Source organism: Physeter macrocephalus, chromosome 11, assembly GCF_002837175.3.
Source record: "Physeter macrocephalus isolate SW-GA chromosome 11, ASM283717v5, whole genome shotgun sequence".
NCBI classification, from domain to species: domain Eukaryota; kingdom Metazoa; phylum Chordata; class Mammalia; order Artiodactyla; family Physeteridae; genus Physeter; species Physeter macrocephalus.
Window position 1 is genome coordinate 51,969,590 of NC_041224.1, and position 23,978 is coordinate 51,993,567.

At 35.6% G+C, this 23,978-nt stretch overlaps 1 protein-coding gene across 5 annotated transcripts in view; it reads left to right on the forward strand.

The window, feature by feature from the left end:
- MINDY2 (MINDY lysine 48 deubiquitinase 2) overlaps window positions 1-23,978 on the forward strand; it is an 82,787-nt gene that overhangs the window by 29,116 nt on the left and 29,693 nt on the right. For 4 of the 5 annotated variants that reach the window (XR_003681761.2, XM_007128498.4, XM_028495271.1 and 1 more), the window contains exons 4-6: window positions 4,921-5,079; window positions 13,418-13,520; window positions 19,848-19,990. Coding sequence is in view for 4 of the 5 variants with exons in the window: in XM_007128498.4 (XP_007128560.1) it covers window positions 4,921-5,079; window positions 13,418-13,520; window positions 19,848-19,990 (405 nt within the window). In the remaining variant the exon portion in view is untranslated. The remainder of the gene's footprint in view (window positions 1-4,920; window positions 5,080-13,417; window positions 13,521-19,847; window positions 19,991-23,978) is intronic. The other variant, XM_007128499.4, reaches the window with a different exon arrangement.

The window sequence follows — 23,978 nt, forward strand, 5'->3', positions numbered from 1 at the left end:
GCCTCTGCAGGAGACCCTCCAACACTAGCAGGTAGGTCTGGTTCAGTCTCCCCTGGGGTCACTGCTCCTTCCCCTGGGTCCCGATGTGCACACTACTTTGTGTGTGCCCTCCAAGAGTGGAGTCTCTGTTACCCCTGTCCTGTCAAAGTCCTGCAGTCAAATCCCGCTAGCCTTCAAAGCCTGATTCTCTAGGAATTCCTCCTCCCATTGCTGGACCCCCAGGTTGGGAAGCCTGACGTGGGGCTCAGAACCTTCACTGCAGTGGGTGGACTTCTGTGATATAAGTGTTCTCCAGTTTGTGAGTCACCCACCCAGCAGTTATGGGATTTGATTTTATTGTGATTGCACCCCTCCTACCGTCTCATTGTGGCTTCTCCTTTGTCTTTGGATGTAGGGTATCTTTTTTTGTGAGGTCCAGTGTCTTCTTGTCCATGATTGTTCAGCAGTTGGTTGTGACTATGGTGCTCTCGCAAGAGGGAGTCTCAGTGGCTTTTTGGGCATATCTTTGTTTTCTCTTTTTACACCCTTTTAAAAATGTAAAAACCATTCTTAGCTCACAGCCTTATTTGACCCACAGGCCATACTTTGCTGATCTCTCTTTTATGTGAACCTATATGCAATGTAGAATGAAACATAGATACCGTTCTACACACCTATGTAGAATGGTAACTTGGTATTTTCCTTGAAAATATTGACTTTCAAGTGAATTTGTTATTGATTTATCTTTCCTCATTTGTGTATATTTTACAATTAAATTATATGTAGAAAACAGTTCAGCAAATGATGTCTGGGGTATGTCATTAGGACTAAATCTGCTGTTTCATAGTTTCAATGTGTCTACATTGCTTGGCATGTTCTTTAGAGATACTATTCTGTAATATAGGAGGGGACCACTGGGCTCAAAATTATTGGAGCTGTAAGAAAGCAAGCAGAGCTTCATTTTCTTCAGTATTCTTCCTTTGTTTGACAATGGAAGGCAAGCAGAAATCAGGTTCTTACAGTGAAAGAAGTATCAGGCAGGGAAGAAACAGACATCTTTGGAACCTTTATGTTTACTTTCAAAGTAACCCTTACTACATACTTTCACCAGTATCCAAATGGCAAAAAGAAAACAAAATTCATTTTGGTATTGCAAAATTTCTTGAATTTGAATGTTCAAATAATCTAGTCCTAATAAAATGGAAAAGCCAGTATGTTGCATTGCATCACTGTTTAATCCATAGCTAAAGCCAAATAGGTGTGCTAAATCATTTAAATTCTATTGGAATTTGTAGCCTAAAGCAAGGATTTCCAAACATTTTTCACAATGGAAACTTCTTTTCAAATGAAATCTTAGGCTAACGGTCAATATATAAAACCAGTAAATATTTTATAAGTATGAAGTGTTATGGTTAAATTTATATTGTTTATTTATCAAATTTGTATCATTTCTTATTGAAATCAGCAAGGCTATTATGATTAATACAAAAACTTGAAATTAGAAATTATGGATCATAGTTGCAGTTTCACATTAACCTCAAAATTCATTTTACTTCTGTTGCACAGTCTTGAGAAAATCTTATTTATTCATTTATTAACATCTTTATTTGAAGTATAATTGCTTTACAATGTTGTGTTAGTTTCTGCTGTATAACAAAGTGAATCAACTATATGTATACATATATCTCCATATCCCCTCCCTCTTGCGTCTCCTTCCCACCATCCCTATCCCACCGTTCTAGGTGGTCACAAAGCACCAAGCTGATCTCTCTGTGCTATGCAGCTGCTTCCCACTAGCTATCTATTTTACATTTGGTAGTGTATATATGTCAGTGCTACTCTCTTACTTAGTCCCAGGTTACCCTTCCCCCTCCCCATGTCCTCAAGTCCATTCTCTACGTCTGCGTCTTTATTCCTGTCCTGCCCCTAGGTTCATCAGAACCATTTTTTTTTAATTCCATATATATGTGTTAGCATACAGTATTTGTTTTTTGAGAAAATGTTGAGTGATGAGTATTTGCAAATGATACCAGCACTTTGTTTCAAGTCTGTCTTGCAGTCTCAGGATATGTTTCCATTAAGGTGATCTAGACTCTTGGAAAATGATTGGAAGTAAAGTTTTGCTACAAAGTTGAAACAGACACTAACAACCACTTGCATTTCTTATAAACATGTCAGACAGAAAGTACCCTGCATTTAAAATAAGCTCTAAAACTATTTATAAGGTATTGTGATTGCATTACCATTAGTTTTGAGAATAGTATGTACCAAGCTGATAAGACTGAGTCTAAGCTAGTGTTTAATGTTCCACAGGTGTGATGTAACAATGTTCTTTTTGTATAGTTTTGTGTGAACAGAAATGTTTAAGCCTAAATTTTAGAAAGACCAATGCAGAGCTGCAGTCTTCCTAATTAAAAACCCTTTTACAGAAATCATAATATAAACAAAGAGCGTATTTTTTTCAGTTTTGCTTAATGATGACAACACAAGAAAATACTGTGCGTGTGTGTTTATGACAGGTTTTTATATGACTGCAAATATATTTTTAAAATATATCTTATATTTAAATTTAAAATTTCACCACGTTAATGGTACCTTTAAGAAAAATTCTAAGAAACAGTTGAACTACTGGCTTAAAGGAGTAGTAATCCTTTCTTGTAAGCACCCATTTGGATTCAGGAACAAGATGGCAAAATACTCTTTTTAACTCTTTGTGTTTATTTTTATCAGTTTTATTTATGGAGATTATTAATTGTATTAACTTAGTTATTTTAACATTATATAATCTATTAAAAATGTAGAAGATACATAAAGGTATAACCTTGAGTCCAGGAGCTGTTAGAAATTATACTTCCCCCTGAAGGAAACTGGATGATTGGCAACTAAGAATTTAACAAATAGCAGAAAAAAATCAGTAGTATCAATAGTAGAACTGCAATCCTACAGTGGCTCATTATTGCTACTATTTTCTCACATTCATCATTGTTATGGCTTTAGGAAAAGTTTTAAAACACTGAAAGGAAAAAAATGTGAGCTGACTGTTTTCAAGGGTTCAACTTTTAGGAAGACTGAGAAAATATATTGTTTTAGGGGAATATAGTTATTAGAGGTGAAACTGGCAAAAGCCAAAGAGTATATAACAGTGTTATCCTGTTATAAATTCTTCATTCATAAATTTAAAACATTTGAATAATTTGTTTTCAGTCTGTATAGTCTCTTAGCATGGTATAAGTTAATTGGTAAAATAGGACTTTGTTATTATGACCTAAATTTGTCCTTCTCAGATTTCAGTGAGAGTCCCTAATTTTAATATAAAAGGATTTATTTCATGTTCACCCTTTCTACTATAAGCCCTCCAGTAGGCTATAGTCTACTCCTGTTTTATATCTTTAGTATGTAGCACAGTGTCTGATTAACAGTAGGGATTCAATAAAATTTTATCAAATTTTATATATTGGTTTTTATTTGTTCCATCAAATATACCCTCTAAATTATGTACATATTTAATATATTAAAACATTTAGAAAAACATGTTTTAAAATAGTCTTCATTACACATTACATGACCGTGTTTATTGAGAAAACTGATGTGGACAGAACGACTCTTTAATTTGACCAACAAGTCTTTGTGATCCAGCCTCTTTCTCTCAGACTTCATCTCCCACCATTTACATTGATACATAATTATTACCCAAAGTCCATAGTTTACATTAGGGTTCACTCTTGGTGTTTATACATTCTTTGGGTTTTGAGAAATGTACAATGACATGTATCCACCTTTATAGTATCCTACAGAATAGTTTTCACTGCAGTAAAAATCCTCAGTGCTCTTCCAGTACATCCCTCCCTGCTCCTAACCCCTGGCAACCACTGATCTTTTTACTGTCTCCATCGTTTTGCCTTTTCCCACTGTGTCATTTGGAATCATACAATATATTTCAGATTGGCTTCTTTCACTTAGTAATGTACATGTAAATTTTCTCTATGTCTGTTCATGGCTTGATAGCTCATTTCTTTTTCTTTCTTTTTTAAAAATTGTGGTTAAAAAACATAATATAAAATTTTCTCTCTTAACCATTTTTAAGTGTATAATTTTGTCTTGTTAACTGTATTTATATTCTTGTGTAACATCTCTAGGACATTTTCATCTTGTAAAACTAAAATTCTATACTCGTTGAACAACTCTCCAGATCTCCCTCCCTCCAGCTCCTGACAACTACCATTCTACTTTCTATTTCCATGATTTTGACTACTCTAGATATCTCACATAAGTGGAGTCATGCAGTATTTGTTCTTTTGCAGCAGCTTATTTCACTCAGCATAATGTCCTCAAGTTTCATCCATGTTGTAGCATGTAATAGTATTTCCTTCTTTTTTTTTTAAGGCTGAATAATATTCCATTGTACATGTATGCTATGTTCCCTTTATCCATTTATCTGTTAATGGACATTTGAGCTGCTTCCACCTCTTGGCTGTTGTGAATAATGCTGCAATGAATATGGGTGTACACATATCTCTTCAAGATGATGCTTTAAATTCTTTCAGTTCTTTTAGGAATATACCTAGAAGTGGGAGAGGCCTTCTTCTTTGACTAGAAATTTTGTCTTTGGACTTCCTGGTCTAAAAATAGGTCCCTTACCCCTCTCACTCTGTACATCCTTATCCTGTTCAATTTTTCTTACTAATACTTGACTTTATAATTTATGTATTTGTCTCTCATAGGAGAATGTTAGTTCCATGAGATTAGGAACTTTGTTTTATCCATTATTTTATCATTAGAACTCATACTAGTGCCTGGCACATAGTAGGTACTTAATAATAAAAATTGAAGGGATGAATAAATTGGATAAAATGGAAAATTTGTAGTAAATGTGCCTGCATTTAAATATCTTTTTTGTTGTTTGATTTTCCTCATTTTTTCTCTTTCGCTTTCTATTTTCAGAATATGAGTGATGCTATGGCAGTACTGCACAAACTACAGACAGGCTTGGATGTAAATGTAAAATTCACTGGTGTTCGAGTGTTTGAATATACACCAGAATGCATAGTATTTGATCTTCTTGATATTCCTTTGTACCATGGATGGCTAGTGGACCCTCAGGTAAGTAGAAAATCTTAAATTATATGAACACAAATATAGTAAAAATCTATTAATTTGGCAAATTAATCTAAATTTATGTTTTCTGATACTTATGTTTTTGTGCTGTTACATGAAATTAGCCACATTGTGAGGTTAAGAGCACAGTCCTCCAGACTGCTAAATCTGCCCAAGACTTCTGACTATAATTTCATGGAGTTAGAGGCCAACTACAAAGCTGAGTCCACATCCTCACCAACACTTGTTATTGTCTATCTTTTTTTTTTTTTTTTTTTTTTTTTTGTGGTATGCGGGCCTTCCTCTGTTGTGGCCTCTCCCGTTGTGGAGCACAGGCTCCAGACGCGCAGGCTCAGCGGCCATGGCTCACGGGCCCAGCCACTCCGCGGCATGTGGGATCTTCCCATACCAGGGCGCGAACCCGGTTCCCCTGCATCGGCAGGCGGACGCGCAACCACTGCGCCACCAGGGAAGCCCCTGTCTATCTTTTTGATTACAGCCATCCTAGTAGGTGTAAAGTTGTATCTCATTGTGGATTTGTTTGCATTTCTCTAATGACTAATGATGTTGATCATCTTTTCATGTGCTTATGAGCCATTTGTATATCTTCTTTAGAGAAGTATCTGCAGATCTCTTGCCCATTTTTAATTGGGCTATTTGTCTTTTTGTTACTGTGTTCTAAGAGTTCTTTGTATATTTATAATATATAAAGTATTTAAGTATAGAGTATATCGTTTTAGTGCTTAATTTAGGAGTATGATCCATTTTGAGTTGATTTGTGTATATGGTTTGGGGAAGGGATCCAACTTTATTCTTCTGCATGTGGATATTCAGTTGTACCAGCCCCGTTTGTTGAAAAGGTTATTCTTCCCCCCAGTGAATTGTCTTGGCAGTCAGAGTCATCTTTGTGAAATAAACCCTCCCCTTTATCCCTGCGCCCTACTCTTTTCCTTAAAAGCCTCCAGTGTAACTAAAATAAGATACAAAATCTTTTTTTTTTTTAACTTTTTATTGGCATATAGTTGATTTACAATGTTGTGTTGGTTTCAGGTGTACAGCAAAGTGAATCAGTTATACATGTACATATATCCACTCTTTTTTAGATTCTTTTCCCATATAGGCCGTTAGACAGTACTGAGTAGAGTTCCCTGTGCTATACAGTAGGTCCTTATTAGTTATCTATTTTATATATAGTAGTGTGTATATGTCAATCCCAATCTCCCAATTTAACCCTCCCCCAACTTTGCCCCCTGGTAACCATAAGTCTATTTTCTAAATCTGTGACTCTATTTCTGTTTATTTTTAATTTTATTATTTATTTATTTTTGGCTGTTGGGTCTTCATTGCTGTGTGTGGGCTTTCTCTAGTTGTGCCAAGTGGGGGCTACTGTCTGTTCCCATGCGCAGTCTCCTCATTGCAGTGGCTTCTCTTGTTGCGGAGCATGGGCTGTAGACATGCAGGCTTCAGTAATTGCAGCACGCAGGCCCTAGAGCACGTGGGCTTCACTAGTTGCGGTGCATGGGCTCAGTAGTTGTGGCTTGCAGGCTCCAGAACACAGGCTCAGTAGTTGTGGCGCACGGGCTTAGTTGCTCCACGGCATGTGGGATCTTCCCAGACCAGGGCTTGAACCCGTGTCCCCTGCATTGGCAGGCGAATTCTTAACCACTGCAGTAACAGGGAAGTCCTTTATTTCTATTTTGTAAATAAGTGCATTTGTACCATTTTTTTAGATACCACATATAAGCGACATCATATGATATATGTCTTTATCTGAGTTACTTAAGTCAGTATGACAATCTCTGGGTCCATCCATGTTGCTGCAAATGGCATTATTTCGTTCTTTAAAATAAGATACAAAATCTTTATTAGAGTTTTTATGATATACTGCGTGATCTAGAGTCTGCCTCCTGTCAAACTTCACCTCATATAATTCTCCCACCTTTTTACTACCCTCCAACACCACCAGCTGCCTTTCTATTTTTCAGACATACCAAGCTCATTTCTAGCTCGGGTTTTTGTACTAGCTGATTGCCCACTGTGGAGCACTGTTTTACTACCCTAACACATTGTTCTCCCAGATCTCTCCATTTCTAGTTCCTCATTATTCAGGTCTTAGGTCAGATATCACCTTGTTAGAGAGGCCTTCCCTTGTTGAAATTAGTCACCCTCCTTTCCCCCAGTCGTTATCTAGAATTATTATTTATTTATTTGCTTGATTGACTCTCATCTCCCAGTAGAGTGTATGTTTTGGGGTTTTTTTAATTGATTATTTATTTCATTTATTATTATTTTTTTTTTGGCTGCGTTGGGTCTTCGTTGCTGTGCATGGGCTTTCTCTAGTTGCGGCGAGCAGGGGTTACCCTTCATTGCAGCGTGCAGACTTCTCATTGTGGTGGCTTCTCTTGTTGCGGAGCATGGGCTCTAGGCATGCGGGCTTCAGTAGTTGTGGCTCACGGACTCTAGAGCACAGGCTTAGTAGTTGTGGTGCACGGGCTTAGTTGCTCTGCAGCATGTGGGATCTTCCCAGACCAGGGATCGAACCCGTGTCCCCTGCACTGGCAGGCGGATTCTTAACCACTGCGCCACCAGGGAAGTCTGAGTGTATGTTTTATAAGAGCTGGGCTCTTATTTCTCATTGTTAAGAACAGTGCCTGGAACATAGTAGGTTCTCAATAGATATTAACTGATGGAATGAAACATACATGCATGCATGCATGCATGCATTACCTATAGGGGAGGAGAGATCATAATAGCAAGGATTTGGTAGTGTTTCTTCATCCCTGTCCTTTGGTAAAGGTAACTAGTATTCTGGGCAGTGAAAGGGTGGCTTATAAGCAGGGCATCTGTATTTTTTTTGGCACTCTGTCTCTGAGAACATCACTGAAAAGTCTAAACATGTCCAGCACCTGAAACCTCCAAGGTGAGTCATGTTGGATCCTGGCAGATGGCAATGCCAGGTAGCCTAGATTCTTGAGGAGGATGAACTTATGACCTAAGGAATTTAAGCCTGAGTTCTTAAAAACTGGACTCAAATCATCCCTCTGACTGTATGTGTAGTACATATTGCCTGGCAAACAGTTGAATTCATATGCTTAAAGAAAAAAAGGTACTCTAATATAGGACAGAAAATTTTCATCAGACTTTTCTGGTCTACACAGTGGTTTTCAAACTCTTGGGCCTGAGAGCTGTGCTTTTTATCTATTTTACTTACTTGTTTTGTGACAGAAGGATTCTGATCCTGAGAAAGAAAAAAGAACAAGGCAAAATTTGAAATCCATAGGTCTCTATGAAGTATCTGTCAGAACTGGCTAGTTCTTTGTATTATGATTATGTGTACTGCAAATAATTATCTTGCAAATAAATGTCAGTCATTCTCTGGATGGTGGGCGGGCACCATAGTTCAGCCACAGGAAGGTGTTTCTCCATTATTAATTGATAATTAACTGTTTAAGAGCAGCATTGGGGGCTTCCCTGGTGGTGCAGTGGTTAAGAATCACCTGCCAATGCAGGGGACACAGGTTCAAGCCCCGGTCCAGGAAGATCCCACATGCGGCAGAGCAACTAAGCTCACGAGCCACAACTACTGAAGCCCGTGTGCCTAGAACCTGTGCTCTGCAACAAGAGAAGCCACCGAAATGCGAAGCCCGGGCACCACAACAAAGAGTAGCCCCCTCTCGCCAAAACTAGAGAAAGACCACGTGCAGCAACAAAGACCCAACTCAGCCAAAAATAAATAAATAAATAAGTAAACTAATTAATTAAAAAAAAAAGAAAATGAAAAAGAGCGGCATTGGAAGTCAGATGACAGTGGAAATCATACATTCAATGTGCTGAAAGAAGACAAATGCTAACCTATTTCCTATTCCCAGAAAAATTATCTTTCAAGAATGGAGAGAAATAAAGTCACTTTTAGATTAATTAAGATAGTTTCCTGCCAGCAGACTATCATTAATGGAAATTCTATGCAAGGATTTTGAAAAGAAGGAAAGTGATCTCAGATGGAAGAGTGAACAGAGAGAAAATAACATGATCAATATAAATGATTGTTGACTGTATTAAATAATAACATTATCTTTTGGGGTTTAAAAAACATTAGCATATGCAAAAATAATACCATAAGTTGGGAGAAGGGTAAAGTATTCTAAGGGCCTAGAATTAATTGTTCAAGAAGAGAGTATTAACTTCTGAATTTGATATGATAGGGGTAGATGTGATAGTTCCTATAACTTCTCTGTCCAACATGGTAGCCAACTGTTGCTATTTAAACTTAATTAAATATTTACTTCTTAAGTTTCACTAGACACATTTCAATTGCTCTGTAGCCACGTGTGGCTAGTGGATGTCTTACTGGGCAACAAAGATTTGGAATATTTCCATTATTACAGTGTCCTCTATTGGATAATGGTCTTTTGGAGTAACCGTGAAAAGAATAGAAAATATAATGGATAACTTCTAGATTAGTAGAAGGGGGAAAATTAATCCTAAAAGAAGGAATAAAGGGAGGTAAAAGAATGGTAGATTTAATAAATTCAAATATATGAATAATTATAGTAAGTGTCAGTAGGACTAAATGCTCTAGTTAAAAGACAATGATTCTGAGGCCAGATTAAAGTATATATAGTTGCTGTTACAAGAGACATATATAAAACAGTCTGAAGTTAAACAGAAAGATTGCAAATAAAAAGAGAAAAGAGAGATGCCATACTGTTGCTAATCAAAAGAAAGCTGGTGTATCTATAGTCATATCAGAAAGAATAGACTTTTAAGTCAAAAAGCATTACTAATAATAGAATGTTTAACTTGCCAAGAAGATATAATCATTTTAACTTTGTACTCGGCTGGAGACACCTGGAAAGTAAATACCCTGATTGACTGTTTGTTTATTCCTTGGACCCATGGGAATTGCCACAAAGAATAAAGGTCAGTTTTTAACAATGGAAAACAAAATTTGTATGCATCTAATAACATAACCTCAAAGTACATAAAGCAAAATTTAACAGAATTATAAGAAGAAAGAAATTGTCATACTGGGGGATTTTAATATACCTTTCACTGTAATTGATAGAAGCAGAAAAGAGAACCTAATGAACATACATTCTTTTAAAAAAGTTAATGAACTTTTTGTTTTTGAATAATTCCAGATTTACAGGAATTATTCAAAGATATTATTCAGAATTCCCATACATGCTTCTCAGTTTCCCCTAATCTTACATGACCATAATATATGTGTCAAAACTTAGAAATTTAGTATTGGTACATTACTGTAACTATATTAGTCTATGCATTTCACTAATTTTTTCACTAATTTTTTGTTGTTGTTGTTGTTGCAGAATCCAATCCAGGGTATCACATTGCATTTTAATCATTGTATCTTCCTAGTCTCCCCTTGTCTCTGCCATTTTCTCAGTCTTTCCTTGTTTTTTATGAACCTGACTATATATTCTTTTCATCCACTCATGAAATTTACAAAAATTGACCTAATGCTGGACCATAAAGCAAGTTTCAACAAATTTTTAAGGATTTAAAATATATGAAGTACAGAATAGTCTGACCACAGTGCAATTAAACTAGAAATCAGCAGAAAAAACAGTAGAGACTGTCTGGATCAAAAAATCATAATGAAACTTAAAGTATATTTTAAATTACACAACAACTAAATCTATATCAAAACTTGTGAGATTTAGCTGAAACAGTTTTTTTTTTAGCTAAAACAGTTTTTAAAGGGGTTTTTAAAGCCGTAAAATCAAATATTAAGGAATAATGAGACTGAAAATTAATGAGCTTTATATCTATCTTAAGAGTAAAAGTATTAAAATAGAAAGTAAATATGTAATAAAGAAGATTAACAAAGCTAAAATTCTTCAAAAAGGACTTGAAGAGACACTTCATAAAAATGGATACCCAAATGACCAGTGAATATATGAACTAGTCATCAGGGAAATGCAAATTAAAACCTAAATGAGATACGACTACACACCCATCAGAATGGCTGACATTTAGAAGTCTGACAATACTAAATATTGGAGAAGATATGCAGTATAGAGAATTTTCATTCCATGCTAATGATAATGTAAATTGACTACCTCCTTTGGAAAGCAGTTTGGAGTTATCTAGTAAAATTGAGGATAAGACTCAAGAATTTGACAAGGCAAATTCCCTAGAGAAACTAGATTTGTGAAACAGGATAAATGTACAGGAATGTTCATAGCAGTATTATTTGTCATCGCCCCAAACTGAAAACAACTTGAATAGCCATCAAAAGATGAATGAATAAATGTATTATAGTATCTTCATACTATGGAATGCTATAGTACAATGGAAACAAAGAACAGCTGCATACCACTGCTTACAACTACCTAGTATGTTATATTTTTGCTTATTTGGTTTATTGTTTGTCCTTTCTCTAGAATATAAACTTTATGAAAGCATAGACCGTCTATTTTATTCACTGCTGAGTCTTCAGTTTCTCTAACAGCACCTGGTGCATGGTAGTGCATAAAGGCATCCAAATGAATTAATTGAATGAAATATTAATGTAGAGATCCTGCCTATGAAATTTGAAATCTTTGTATTTTTCATTGCTAGTCTATAGTAGTACAACTGATTTTTATATATTGATCATGTATTTATTATTCTAGGTGTATTTTTATGGATTCCTTAGGATTGAAAATTCAGTTCTTTGGAAAGACAATGAAGTTGAGTCACTAAAGAAAATTGCTGTAATCAGTAAAGGTGTTACCAAAAATAATGAAAATATAAAGGGATTGTGCTCTCAAACTGCTTCTTAAGGGTCTAAGTTTTCATTTTAAATAAATGAAAACTGAAAGGCATATTCTTTTGTGTCGTTTACCTAGAATCATAGCCAAAAGATCCACTTTCAAAGAAAGGGCCTTATTTGGCTCTGTATCAGAAGGTTGACAAGTGAATACATTTGTGTGTTTTAAGCTAACATGAACTGTTTAAGATATGTATGTAACATTTTCCACAGTTTCCTGCTTTAATTTATTCAATTAACTGATCTTCAGCCAACCGTCAGTCCCACTTGGATGGTTAAGAGGCTTTTACCATCCTTGAATTTTGCAGGAACAAAGAAAAATTATAACCTAGAGAAGTTGTTCTCAAACTTTGCTAGGCAGCAGTGGAATGAAAACTTAGGCACTTGAGAAACAACTTGAGTTTTGAATTCTTTCAGCTTTTTAAAAAGCTCCCAGTTTGAAAACCACTGTCCTTACTATTGTGCAGATCTGTCAATTCTTGTGGTATTCAAAGAGTAGGTATTCATGAAGATCATTTGGATGTGTAAAGAAAACATTGCCTCTCTTATTTTTTAATCTCATTGTATTAATTTGTGTTAATTAATTAAGTACATGTAAATAATTTACAAATAAATATATTTTAGGGATGGGAGGGCAATCAAAGTAAGTTGTTTAGACAGCAGATATCTATTTTGCTTCAATAGTAAAAGCAAAGTATATGGTAGGAGAGTAGAGATGCCCAATTCTATTTTCCTATACCTTAAAACTTTGAATTTATTTTTCTACTGTACCTTCACAGACAAAGATCAAATAATCATGAGGCAAATATTTTCCCTTATTAATATATATTAACTTTTCTTTAGAAAAATAACATTAGTTATGTCTGCTCATATCTCCACTATGCTAGGAACTAAGTAACAAATAAAATGGGAAACCCTGTTTATCCCATAAATTAACATCCTTTAGATTTGCCTTGCTTTACAATCTTTTTTTAAAATTTATTTTATTTATTTATTTATTTTTGGCTGTGTTGGGCTTTCTCTAGTTGGGGTGAGCGGGGGATACTCTTTGTTGCGGTGCACGGGCTTCTCATTGCAGTGGCTTCTCTTGTTGCAGAGCATGGGCTCTAGGCCAGCGGGCTCAGTAGTTGTGGCTCGAGGGTTCTAGAGCGCAGGCTCAGTAGTTGTGGTGCATGGGCTTAGTTGCTCCACCGCATGTGGGATCTTCCTGGACCAGGGCTCGAACCCGTGTCCCCTGCATTGGTAGGTGGATTCTTAACCACTGTGCCACCAGGGAAGCCCGCCTTGCTTGACAATCTTAAGAAATAAAGTTGTATATAATAATTCCATTTTATTATTTTTTGCATAATTGAAATATGGCTAAGCCATATTGTTCATAATATGTTATTGTGAGCCATAAACAAAACTGGAAACTGTTGGGTGTTAATTTTAGTGCTGATTTTCTTTTTTCATAAGTAATACTTTTATATTTAGTATTATATTAGAATAAAACCCTCAAGAGTTATATGGGTTTCTTTGTTATTGTTTTTAATTTTATCATGATTAGTGAGACAGTTGTTTGTTTTGTAGATTGATGACATTGTAAAAGCTGTTGGTAACTGCAGCTACAACCAGCTAGTGGAGAAGATCATCTCTTGTAAGCAGTCAGACAACAGTGAGCTGGTTAGTGAAGGTGGGTGAGTGTTGCTATTATCTGACTTATTCTTGGCAAAGTAACTTGTCTTAAAATTTAATATCTTTTAAATGTCTTAAATACAACTTCTAAAAAATAAAAGTGATTCTACCTGTGAGAATTAAAAGAAGTAATTATTCATAAAGGTACCATTAAAAGGTTTTTCCTAGAACCCTTTTTACTTGTTTTGTAAAATCACTCCTGGATTCTAATAAAAGTCTTTGGAATCACTTGCTGTCTTTGATATAATCAGTTACCCAGGGGTTACTGATAATTACTCTTTTAAAAAAGGGTTATTATTTGGGAGTACTGAGGGAACTTTATAATTCATCCTGAACACTTCTGTTGACTGAGATGTGTATTATGGTACTCAAGTTTTCATTTTAGTAGAGCTCTACTTATATTTCAGTACAATATAGTATATTAAAGCTCTATTCTGGATCAGAGCACACCTTTGATCATCAGTTTCCCTAATCCTTAGCTAAAATTAAAAATTGCTAAATTCATCAGCATAGAAGTGTTTTTTTTGTGTTTGTTTGTTTGTTTTTTAAGTTGTGTTCCAGTCAGTGAAGGGAAGAGCAGATTTGAAACCAGAGTGCTATCAGGAACCATAGCATTTGGGTATAACTTCACCATCACCCACTTCACTTTTTCATAAATATACACAACTACTGAGACTGCTGTTCTCCTCAGTTTGAAAGGTTAACGAAAGAGAAATCATGAGAAGCAGACACACAGTTCTTTCACATGAGGTATAATAAAAATTTATTATCGTCACTACATTTTAAAAAATTAAACCCAAAGGACTACAAGAGTACCTAAGAACATATAAAAGATGTGTACATGAATCTCATACTATATTGATTAATAAGAACCCAACTAATTACACTACTCAATTATCCAGAAGTTTAACATGTTTATGCTAGAGGCCAGTAGCAGGAAAATACACAGTGTGTTAGTTGAGGCTCATCTAATCTTTTCCTTGCAATAAACACACAGATATTCAGCAATATTCATCATTGATTTGTGTGGCGCCTCTTCACTACAACCTAAGGCAGCAAAGTTTAAATTTTAGGGGAGAGAGGAGCAACAAAAGTTGTTACAAAAAATGTTTTCCCTCAGTTAACAAAATTCCACTCACTAGAACTTTCCATTCTTTATCCAAGCTCTCATTACTGTAAATATTCTTAGAAAGCAGGCTATAAAGAAAGTATCCATCTGTGGATTCCTACTTTCTCAGTAACTTTCAGTATGCTATTCAGTAGTAATTGAGAGAACAATAGGGTCCAGAAAGTGTTAACAGATGGAATGATAGCCAATAAGTGATATTTGGATGAATATATTTATAAGGTAAGAAGCTATGGGAAACACTAATGTTAACAGCATTTTCACCAAGCTAGGCTGCAATGTAACAGGGGTAGGACTTATTACACTAGCAGAATGAACAACAACCAAAAAAGTCCCTTCATCACTTCTCCTTTTTCTCAATGTGGTTTTACAGCTATTTTTATTATTTCTCTGGTATTGAATCCCTGGGATAATAAAAAACTGTAGCTAATTTGTATAGAATTGATAACTTGAGAAGAATATCTTGGTAAAAGCAAGTAGGAATCTTCCTCTTTAGTGGTATAGAATTTTCAGGTAATATGTATCAGAGCTGATTAATTCCTTGATATATAAATTTCATAATGGTGCTATTCTGCTTATCATATTTCCATACATAGTCAAGGAAAAATTATATATGAAATTCAGTACAATTAAAAAGCTAAACTAGTTTTTTGTTTATAAGAAATTACAAATATGTAGTCTGTTTGAAGTAAGTATTCAATCCCAATGGCTACTTGTATAAGGCACTATGAAATCATTAAGGAAATAAAAGGCCACAATGGACATTTTTTCTTATATAATATAGCAATTAGCTTTTTTTCCATTTTCTTCATCATAGTTTTTTGGGTGTATTGTTCAACCAAAGTAGTCTGCTTTCTTTTTCTGTTTAGCCTACAACTGTAACTTTCCTTCTGAATCATAAAATATCCCAAAGTGGTTTATTTCTAATCCTTCTTTATTAAAAATTATTAAACTTTGGTCTTAGATGATTTTTTAAAAATTCAAATATTTCATCTCCATAAGGTGCAGAATACAAGAAATATGTTTACTATCATTCCTTTTTGATGAAAAAGAAATATTTAGTTAATAGTCAAATAGAATTAGATATTCTTTCAACTTCTTTCAGAGAACATTTATTTTTTTCTGGTGGCAATACCTTGTAAGTAAAAGTACAGAACTTTTACATGTACACAGAATATTTATTATTTGCTATGTCTTTTGGATATTAATACTTTTTTGAATCAAGTTATAATGATGGGTTGTGGCATGGCAGCAAAAATCAACAAGGAAAAAAATAGCACAGTACCAGTTTCCAGACTTCACGATAACTGGTCATTTAATTCCAGAAGATCTCTCAGGAATAATTTCTTCTTTAACAATTGTTTCTAGGTAGAAAAAAATATGCTTAAGGAAATTATTCCCGCATATTCACTTATTCAAGCTCACTTATTGAGCTTTTATTATGTGCCATAAACACTGAAGGTTATAGTTTGAGTTCATATTATTTTTGATTAAATAATATTGATTTCCTTTTCTTTTTCTCTTTATTTTGGAAAAACTCAAACCCATAAAATTGAAATAGCACAATGAATATATGTACCTATATACATATTTGTACATTATATGTTTCATCTAAATTCACCAATTATTAGCATATTGAATTTTTACTTTCTGTATTCACACACACACAATTTTTTTCCTAAATCATGTGACAATTAATTGCAAATATTATAGCACTTTATCCATTAACTCTCCAATATTTGTCTCCTAAGAACAAAGAATTTTCTTATGTAATCACAATGTAGTTATCTCAGGAAATTTAACATTGATACAATACTATTATCTAATATACTGTTTATATTCAAAATTCCCCAGTTGTCCCAGTAATGCCCCTTATAGCCTTTAAGTTTTTTCAGTGTAAGTTTCAGTCAAGTATCATTTAATTATCATATCAATTTAGTCTCCTGTAATCTAGAACAGAAGATCCCTATCCCCTTTTCTTTTCTTTTTGGTCTTTTGTGGTATTTACTTTTCTTTATAGTCCAGGCTAGTTGTTTTATAGAATAGTCCTCAATCTGGATTCATCTGACTGTTTCCTCATTAGTAGATTTGGGTTATATATTTTCCGTGGGAATTCTACATAGGCGACATTGTGTCTTTCCTAGTGCATCAAATCAGGTGGCACATGATGTCTGATTATCCCATTGTTGGTGATGTTCAAATAGGATTAAGGTGATATTTACCAGATGTTTTATTGTTGGAAAGATGCCCTTTGCTATTTGTAATTAATAAGTAATCTCTGATATTATGTTTTGAAACTCCATAATTTGTTTAGTTATGAAAAGTTGAAACTAGATTAGGCTTTTGAATATTCCACTAAAATCACACAGGTGTCACTGTTTACAAGTTGGTAGAAGAATTAGGAAACATTTTTCTCTTAAGACTAAATTAGTCTACGCTCTATGGTTTGGGGAGAAATAAAGTTCAGTTTGCATTTATAATAATCAGCACTAAATTTTATAAATTAATACCAGTTAAGTTCCAGTCTTCACTTTGCCATAACTAGTTTTATGTCCTTGAGCAAGTCACTTATTCTCTCTGAATCCATGTCCTGTTCTCTAGAAACAAGCAGCTGAGAAAGACTTTTCTAGTGTTAAATTTTTGAATTTCATACATGAAAGTAACATTGTGCTATATCTCCACTGAATTTTTGTATCTTTTTGAAAGGGTTTTGTAGAGAGTGTGTTGTATGAATGAGGTGTGGGAGGGACATTTGGAAACATCTTTCTGAAGGAAGTGATTAGTTACATGGATATTATAGACAGCAGTGGTACTTCTCAGCACAGGCATAATGCTTACTTTTAAAATGCTATATAATAGAAAATGCTTTAGTATATAACTAATACATTCTACTCAATAACTTAGTATTTAGCAAAGTAATGATAATAATTGAGGAGGGGTCTTATTTCTAAATGTATAAAACCAGGAAGTTGCAAATGAGCTATAAATTTCCTTTGGCTGTGGCCTTCTGTATAACTTTTTGTACTTCCTGTCCTACATTACCAATTCCTTGGAATAGTGTGATATATTGGTAACTTTTTACAACCACTTTGCAGCTTGAAGTGCTATGGCTTGACACTAAAAGTGAGGGAGTGGAATAAATATATATTATGCAGCTGCTTCTGGCCCTAACAAGTTTATTTTCAATTTTTTGTTGAGTCTTCAGTTTCTTAACACAGATTCATCTTTACTCCCTATATCTGCACCTCCCTGCTCACTTACAAAACTTTTTAGAGCATTCTCCTCCCCCCTGTTCCTTTTTTTTTTTTTTTTTTTTTTGCGGTAGGCGGGCCTCTCACTGTTGTGGCCTCTCCCTTTGCGGAGCACAGGCTCTGGACGCGCAGGCTCAGCGGCCATGGCTCACGGGCCCAGCCGCTCCACGGCATGTGGGATCTTCCCGGACCGGGGCACGAACCTGTGTCCCCTGCATCGGCAGGCGGACTCTAAACCACTGCTCCACCAGGGAAGCCCGCCCCCTGTTCCTTTTTAAAGAAAGGGAGCAAAAGGAGGAAGGAAGAGAAAAAAGGAAAGAGAGAAATATAGGCTTTTAAAATATTTATACAACTGATTCTCACTATTACTGATAGTGATGTTCCATAAAGTTGCTGTGAACACTGAATTAGTGAATACCAAACCACTGCTCATAGGGGAAACACAACATTAGGTTCCTGTGAGCCCCTGGTCACAAGATTTTCATCAACTTATCAATACATAACCTTGTTTTTTGTGTGTTTCTGTTGAGAGACACCTTATTTTTTTTTAAACATCTTTATTGGAGTATAATTGCTTTACAATGGTGTGTTAGTTTGTGCTGTATAACAAAGTGAGTCAGCTATACATATACCTATATCTACATATCTCCTCCCACCCTCCCTGTCCCATCCCTCTAGGTGGTCACAAAGCACGGAGCTGATCTCCCTGTGCTATGTGGCTGCTTCCCACTAGCTATCTGTTTTACATTTGGTAGTATATATAAGTCCATGCCACTTAGAGACACCTTGTTTAATATATATTATTGATTCAGTAACATTAAACTCATGTCCAGCAGCTCTGTAACTCATGCCCGGCTGAAGCTGCAAAAATATGCATTGTCTCTATAAGGCACATCACAACCTTTGTGTGCTTAGGAACACTAGCTTCAGCATTATGCTTGGGGGCCATTTTACACAGTAAAAATCACTCCAAAGAAGAACAAAAATTTCACAAAATGTGAAAAATGTGGCATTAAATAGAATGTGAAAATGACATTTGTTCACAGTATAAGAGCTGAAACAAGAAGGTGACACACTGTTGCCTATTTTGACTTCAGTGGGGAACGTGTCTGTTGGGTGACTCAATTTTTTTGCTGCTTTGCACATATTCAGGAATGACCCTGAAAGTGCAACAAGTATTGATTTTTGGAGTTATAAATTTTAGATAGTAGGCAAATTAGCGGATATGAACCCGTGTGAATAATGAGGATCAACTGTATGTATAGCTTTCAAATTAAACCCCAGAAGGTTTCTTTATATTTCATTATGTTTGAAAACAGAAGAGATGATTTCTATTTCTGAACTTGATATATCTACATAATGAGTAGCATATGTTGGAGGAGATTAGGATAAAAATATCATCAGTTACCCCACTATTTTCTGTTCAGTCTTATGCTTACTTTTAGTTTTAAGGCAAGAATTGAGCAGTTTGTGAATTGAAAATTATCTGGGATCTTTGTCAAAATCTTAAGCAACTCAATTTCTTGAGGCTACTTTTAATTTCTAAACACCTATCCATTGGGGAAGTAGTTGTTAACTTTTGCTCCTACCCACTTTTTAAATTGCTAACCCTTACCTTCTTATTGTTTTATTGGGTTTTAGTTTTATTGTGTGTGTTTCTTTTATTGCAAGGCGCATGAAATCCTTTGCGGAAGTTGGTGTGGTATAAGTAAATATATTTATTGATAAAAAGAATTTCAGATAACTGTTTCTTTAGCCTGGAAATGTCTATAGACATATCTTCCATTGCAGAATTAGAAAAAAAAATCTCCAATTTAGGGCCTTCATGTTACAGTAGGAAGAGTCTTATTTTGATTGGCCTTTCTTCATACTTGGAACACAATGTAAATAGAAAAACTTTTAAATTTTGAAATTATTCTTCCATCTAATATTATGCATTGGTTCCTAGGCTTTGTAGCTGAGCAGTTTCTAAATAACACAGCCACTCAACTGACATACCATGGATTATGTGAACTAACTTCAACGGTTCAGGAAGGAGAACTTTGTGTGTTCTTTCGGAATAATCATTTTAGCACCATGACCAAATACAAGGTATGATATAGAAATAGCTACTGTTATTCTAAACTAAAGGAGCTTGATTTAGAGATGTCTTATGATCTGCTTCAAAATAAAAAATTTTAGCATAATATTCTTTAACCATCAGATTATGAAGGTAATAATTAATTCTTTAGGGTGGAATGGATTAGCAATTTGTTACTTAAAATCAGTTTTTTGTTTTTATTTAGGTCTCAACTCTGTTTTCACAGATTACTGCATTAAAATGTATTTATTATTTTCTTTCTAAGAAAAAAAAGATAAACCCTAGAGTTAGAACTAGGATGACTGCTAATGATGGATGTTTACATTTGAGGGCTAAAGGAGTTTTGAGAAAGAATCAAGATTTGTCTTTATGATAGTGTTTCTATTATTAAGTTATCAGTGTGACTTTAAATTCTTTTTATCATGTCATTTATGGCTTTGCCAAAAAAATCTTACTGATTCATCCTTCTTGTTATCTCTTCAGTGCTTCCATTTTTACAGCTGCCACCTAATACAGGAGTTTATCAACTTATCTCTAGACTTCTGTGGCAGAATACTGCTCTGATCAGGTCAATAATATTGCAAAAATGTTAGTAACACCCAGTGCCTAGAGGATAAAAATGCAAGGTATTTTCTACTATCCCCTTGTGTCAACACTTTGCTTCAGCCATAATGATCGGTCTACTCATGAATAGTCCTCCATCCCCATATACACTTTATGCTTTCCCATTTTGTTTCTTACTCCTAATCCCTATGTGAACATTCTCACTCCTTTTTGCCTATCCAAATTTCACCTATCTTTTAAGAAATATTTTAAATACTAACTCTTCAGTAAAGCTACTTCTTCTCTCCTTAAATCAGTGGTTCTCAACCCAGATTGTATGCTAGAGCTGCCTAGGGAGCTATTAAAAAAAATACCAATGCCCAGAGCCCAGCACCAACTCAGTTAAATCAGAATCTGTAGAGGTGGGACCTGAGCAACAGTATTTTTTAAATGTTTTCCAGGTGATTTAAATATGCAGCTAAGGCTCTGGATCACTACTCTACCCTTCCTCCTTTACTTGTTTTGGGCCATATTGTCCTTACTTTGCCCTTATTGATGAATACCTAGTTAACAATTTTCTTTCCATGTAAATGTGTCTCATTTTTCTAAATGAAAGTAAGCTTATTGAAGTCAGGAATCTGACTTTGTATTTCCTTCAACACTTTAATCAGTGAATTGCACAAAGTAGTGTAAAATAATGATTTGTTTGCTTATTTAAGAATACTCTTGGGCTTCCCTGGTGGCGCAGTGTTGAGAGTCCGCCTGCTGATGCAGGGGACACGGGTTTGTGCCCCGGTCCGGGAAGGTCCCACATGCTGCGGAGCGGCTGGGCCCGTGAGCCATGGCCGCTGAGCCTGCGCGTCCGGAGCCTGTGCTCCGCAACGGGAGAGGCCACAACAGTGAGAGGCCCGCGTACCGGAAAAAAAAAAAAAAAAAAAAGGAATACTCTGTAGCCCTAGCTCTCCTGCTCCCCTGTTAGTTATAGCAAGGGTTTGTTTATATTGTTCCCATATTTAAGCTAGATGTGTGCTAGGTATGGGCCCAGATTTATCCATACTCCTCAAAAATCTAAGGCCAAAGAACCCCAAAATCAGAATTATTGCTACATAATAAATACTGCTAAGTCATCTCGCTTTACCTGATCTCTTCAAGTCCACATTTTATTCATTCATTCAACAAATATTTATGGAGCATGATTATGACTGGGTACTTAGCTAAGTACTAGGACTGCAGCCTGAGCAAGGCAGCTATAGTTCCTGCCATTTAAGGACCTCCTAGTTTGACAAGGGACAGATGTTAAATAAATACACAAGTAGGTATCATTTCTATTGAGATACACTCTGTGAAGGGTACATACAACATGGTGTGAGTACTTTTATTAGGACTTATGACCTATTTGAAGATGTCAGAAAAAAAAAGGGGGGTGGTGCGGTTAACTAAGCACATGGAACATGTGTGCAAAATCCTGAGGAGGGAAATAACCTAACTTTTTAAGGAATTCAAAGAAGGGCTGTGTGACTGAAGCATAGAAAATAAGAGGCATGATGTAAGGCTCAAGAGATAGATATCAGATCTTATAGAGTCCTAAGTTAGAAGGAGAAATAGGGAATTCTCTAGCAGTCCAGTGGTTAGGACTTGGCACTTTCACTGCCAGGGCCCGGGTTCAGTCCCTGGTCAGGGAACTAAGATCGCACAAGCCATGCTGTGTAGCCAAAAATAAATAAATAAATGAATGAATGAATGAGAGAAATAGACCTTGGTCTCCTGATGGCCTAGTCGTTCTTTTTGTTCTCTCTCTCTCTCTCTTTTTTTTTTTTTCTCTGCAGGGGTAAGATAGTTCAATTGAGAAAACAACGTCTCTGGCTGTCATGAGTGGTTGTTTTACAACTTCCCAAAATTGAGCTTTAGACGTTCCCTTTTTTTTTTTTTAACAAGGCCATATCCCTGACCTGGAAGTCCTTTACTAGTCACCTGGGTATTCGCAATCTTCCTGTGTGGTTGGGAAGGGTGCGCCTCTCCTGGAGCACTTTCTGCATTGGGTCTGTTTCTGGACTGAGTATGCATTTCCGTGAGATAATGATAGCCGAGAGAATGTGTGTATTCTGCTATTTCTCACTTCTAAGTTTTTCTCAGTAAACCTTATTCTATAGCTAAACAGTGTATCACTAGTGGTGTGTGTCTCCCTGCCCCTTGTATAACATTAAGGTGCTTTGGACTTCGGGGCAAGAGTGGATGTGTATTTAATTAGGAGACTATTGTAGGAGGGCAAGTAAGAGATTGTAATGACTTCAACTAAGATGTAGAGAAATGGAGAGTAGACAGATTCCATAGACATTTAGGAGATATAATCAACCAGATTTGGTGATTAAGATGTGAAAAATAAGAAAGAGGATAGAAGTTATTTCAAGCATCTTTTCTGACCACAATGGTATGAAACTAGAAATCAACCAAAGAAAGAAAAATGAGAGAAAAACAATTACATGAAGACTAAACAACATGCTACTAAAAAAAGAGTGGGTAACAAGTAAATCAAAGAGGAAATTAGAAAATACCTTGAGACAAATGACAATGAAAACACAACTTTATAAAATCTATGGGATGCAGCAAAAGCAGTTCTAAGAGGGAATTTCATAACAATACAGGCTTTCCTCAAAAAAACAAGAAAATTCTCAAGCCATCTAACCTACCACCTAAGAGAATTAGAAAAAGAAGAGCAAACAAAACTCAAAGTCAGCAGAAGGAAGGAAATAATAGAGGTCAGAGAGGAAATAAATAAAATAGAAATTTTTAAAAATAGAAAAAAATCAATAAAACCAAGAGCTCTTTTTTTAAAAATTAATTAATTTATTTATTTTTAGTTGTGTTGGGTCTTTGTTGCTGCACATGGGCTTTCTCTAGTTGCAGCAACCAGGGGCTACTCTTCGTTGCGGTGCGCGGGCTTCTCATCACGGTGGCTTCTCTTGTTGTGGAGCATGGGCTCTAGGCGCATGGGCTTCAGTAGTTGTGGCACTCAGGCTCAGTAATTGTGGCTCACAGGCTGTAGAGCACAGGCTCGGTAGTTGTGGCGCATGGGCTTAGTTGCTCTGCGGCATGTGGGATCTTCCTGGACCAGGGCTCAAACCTGTGTCCCCTGCATTGGCAGGCGGATTCTTAACCACCATGCCACCACGGAAGCCCCAAGAGCCAGTTTTTTGAAAGGACAAACAAAATCGACAAACTTCTAGCCAGGCTCTCCAAGAAGAAAAGAGAGAAGACCCAAGTAAACAAAATAAGAAATGAAAGAGGAGAATTAATAACCAATTCTGCAGAAATACAAAAAAATCATAAGAAATACTATGAATAGTTATATGCCAACAAATTGGGACAACCTAGAAAAAAATGGACAAGTTTCTATAAACATACAGCTTGCCAAAGCTGAGTCAAAATAATTTGGGGCTTCCCTGGTGGTGCAGTGGT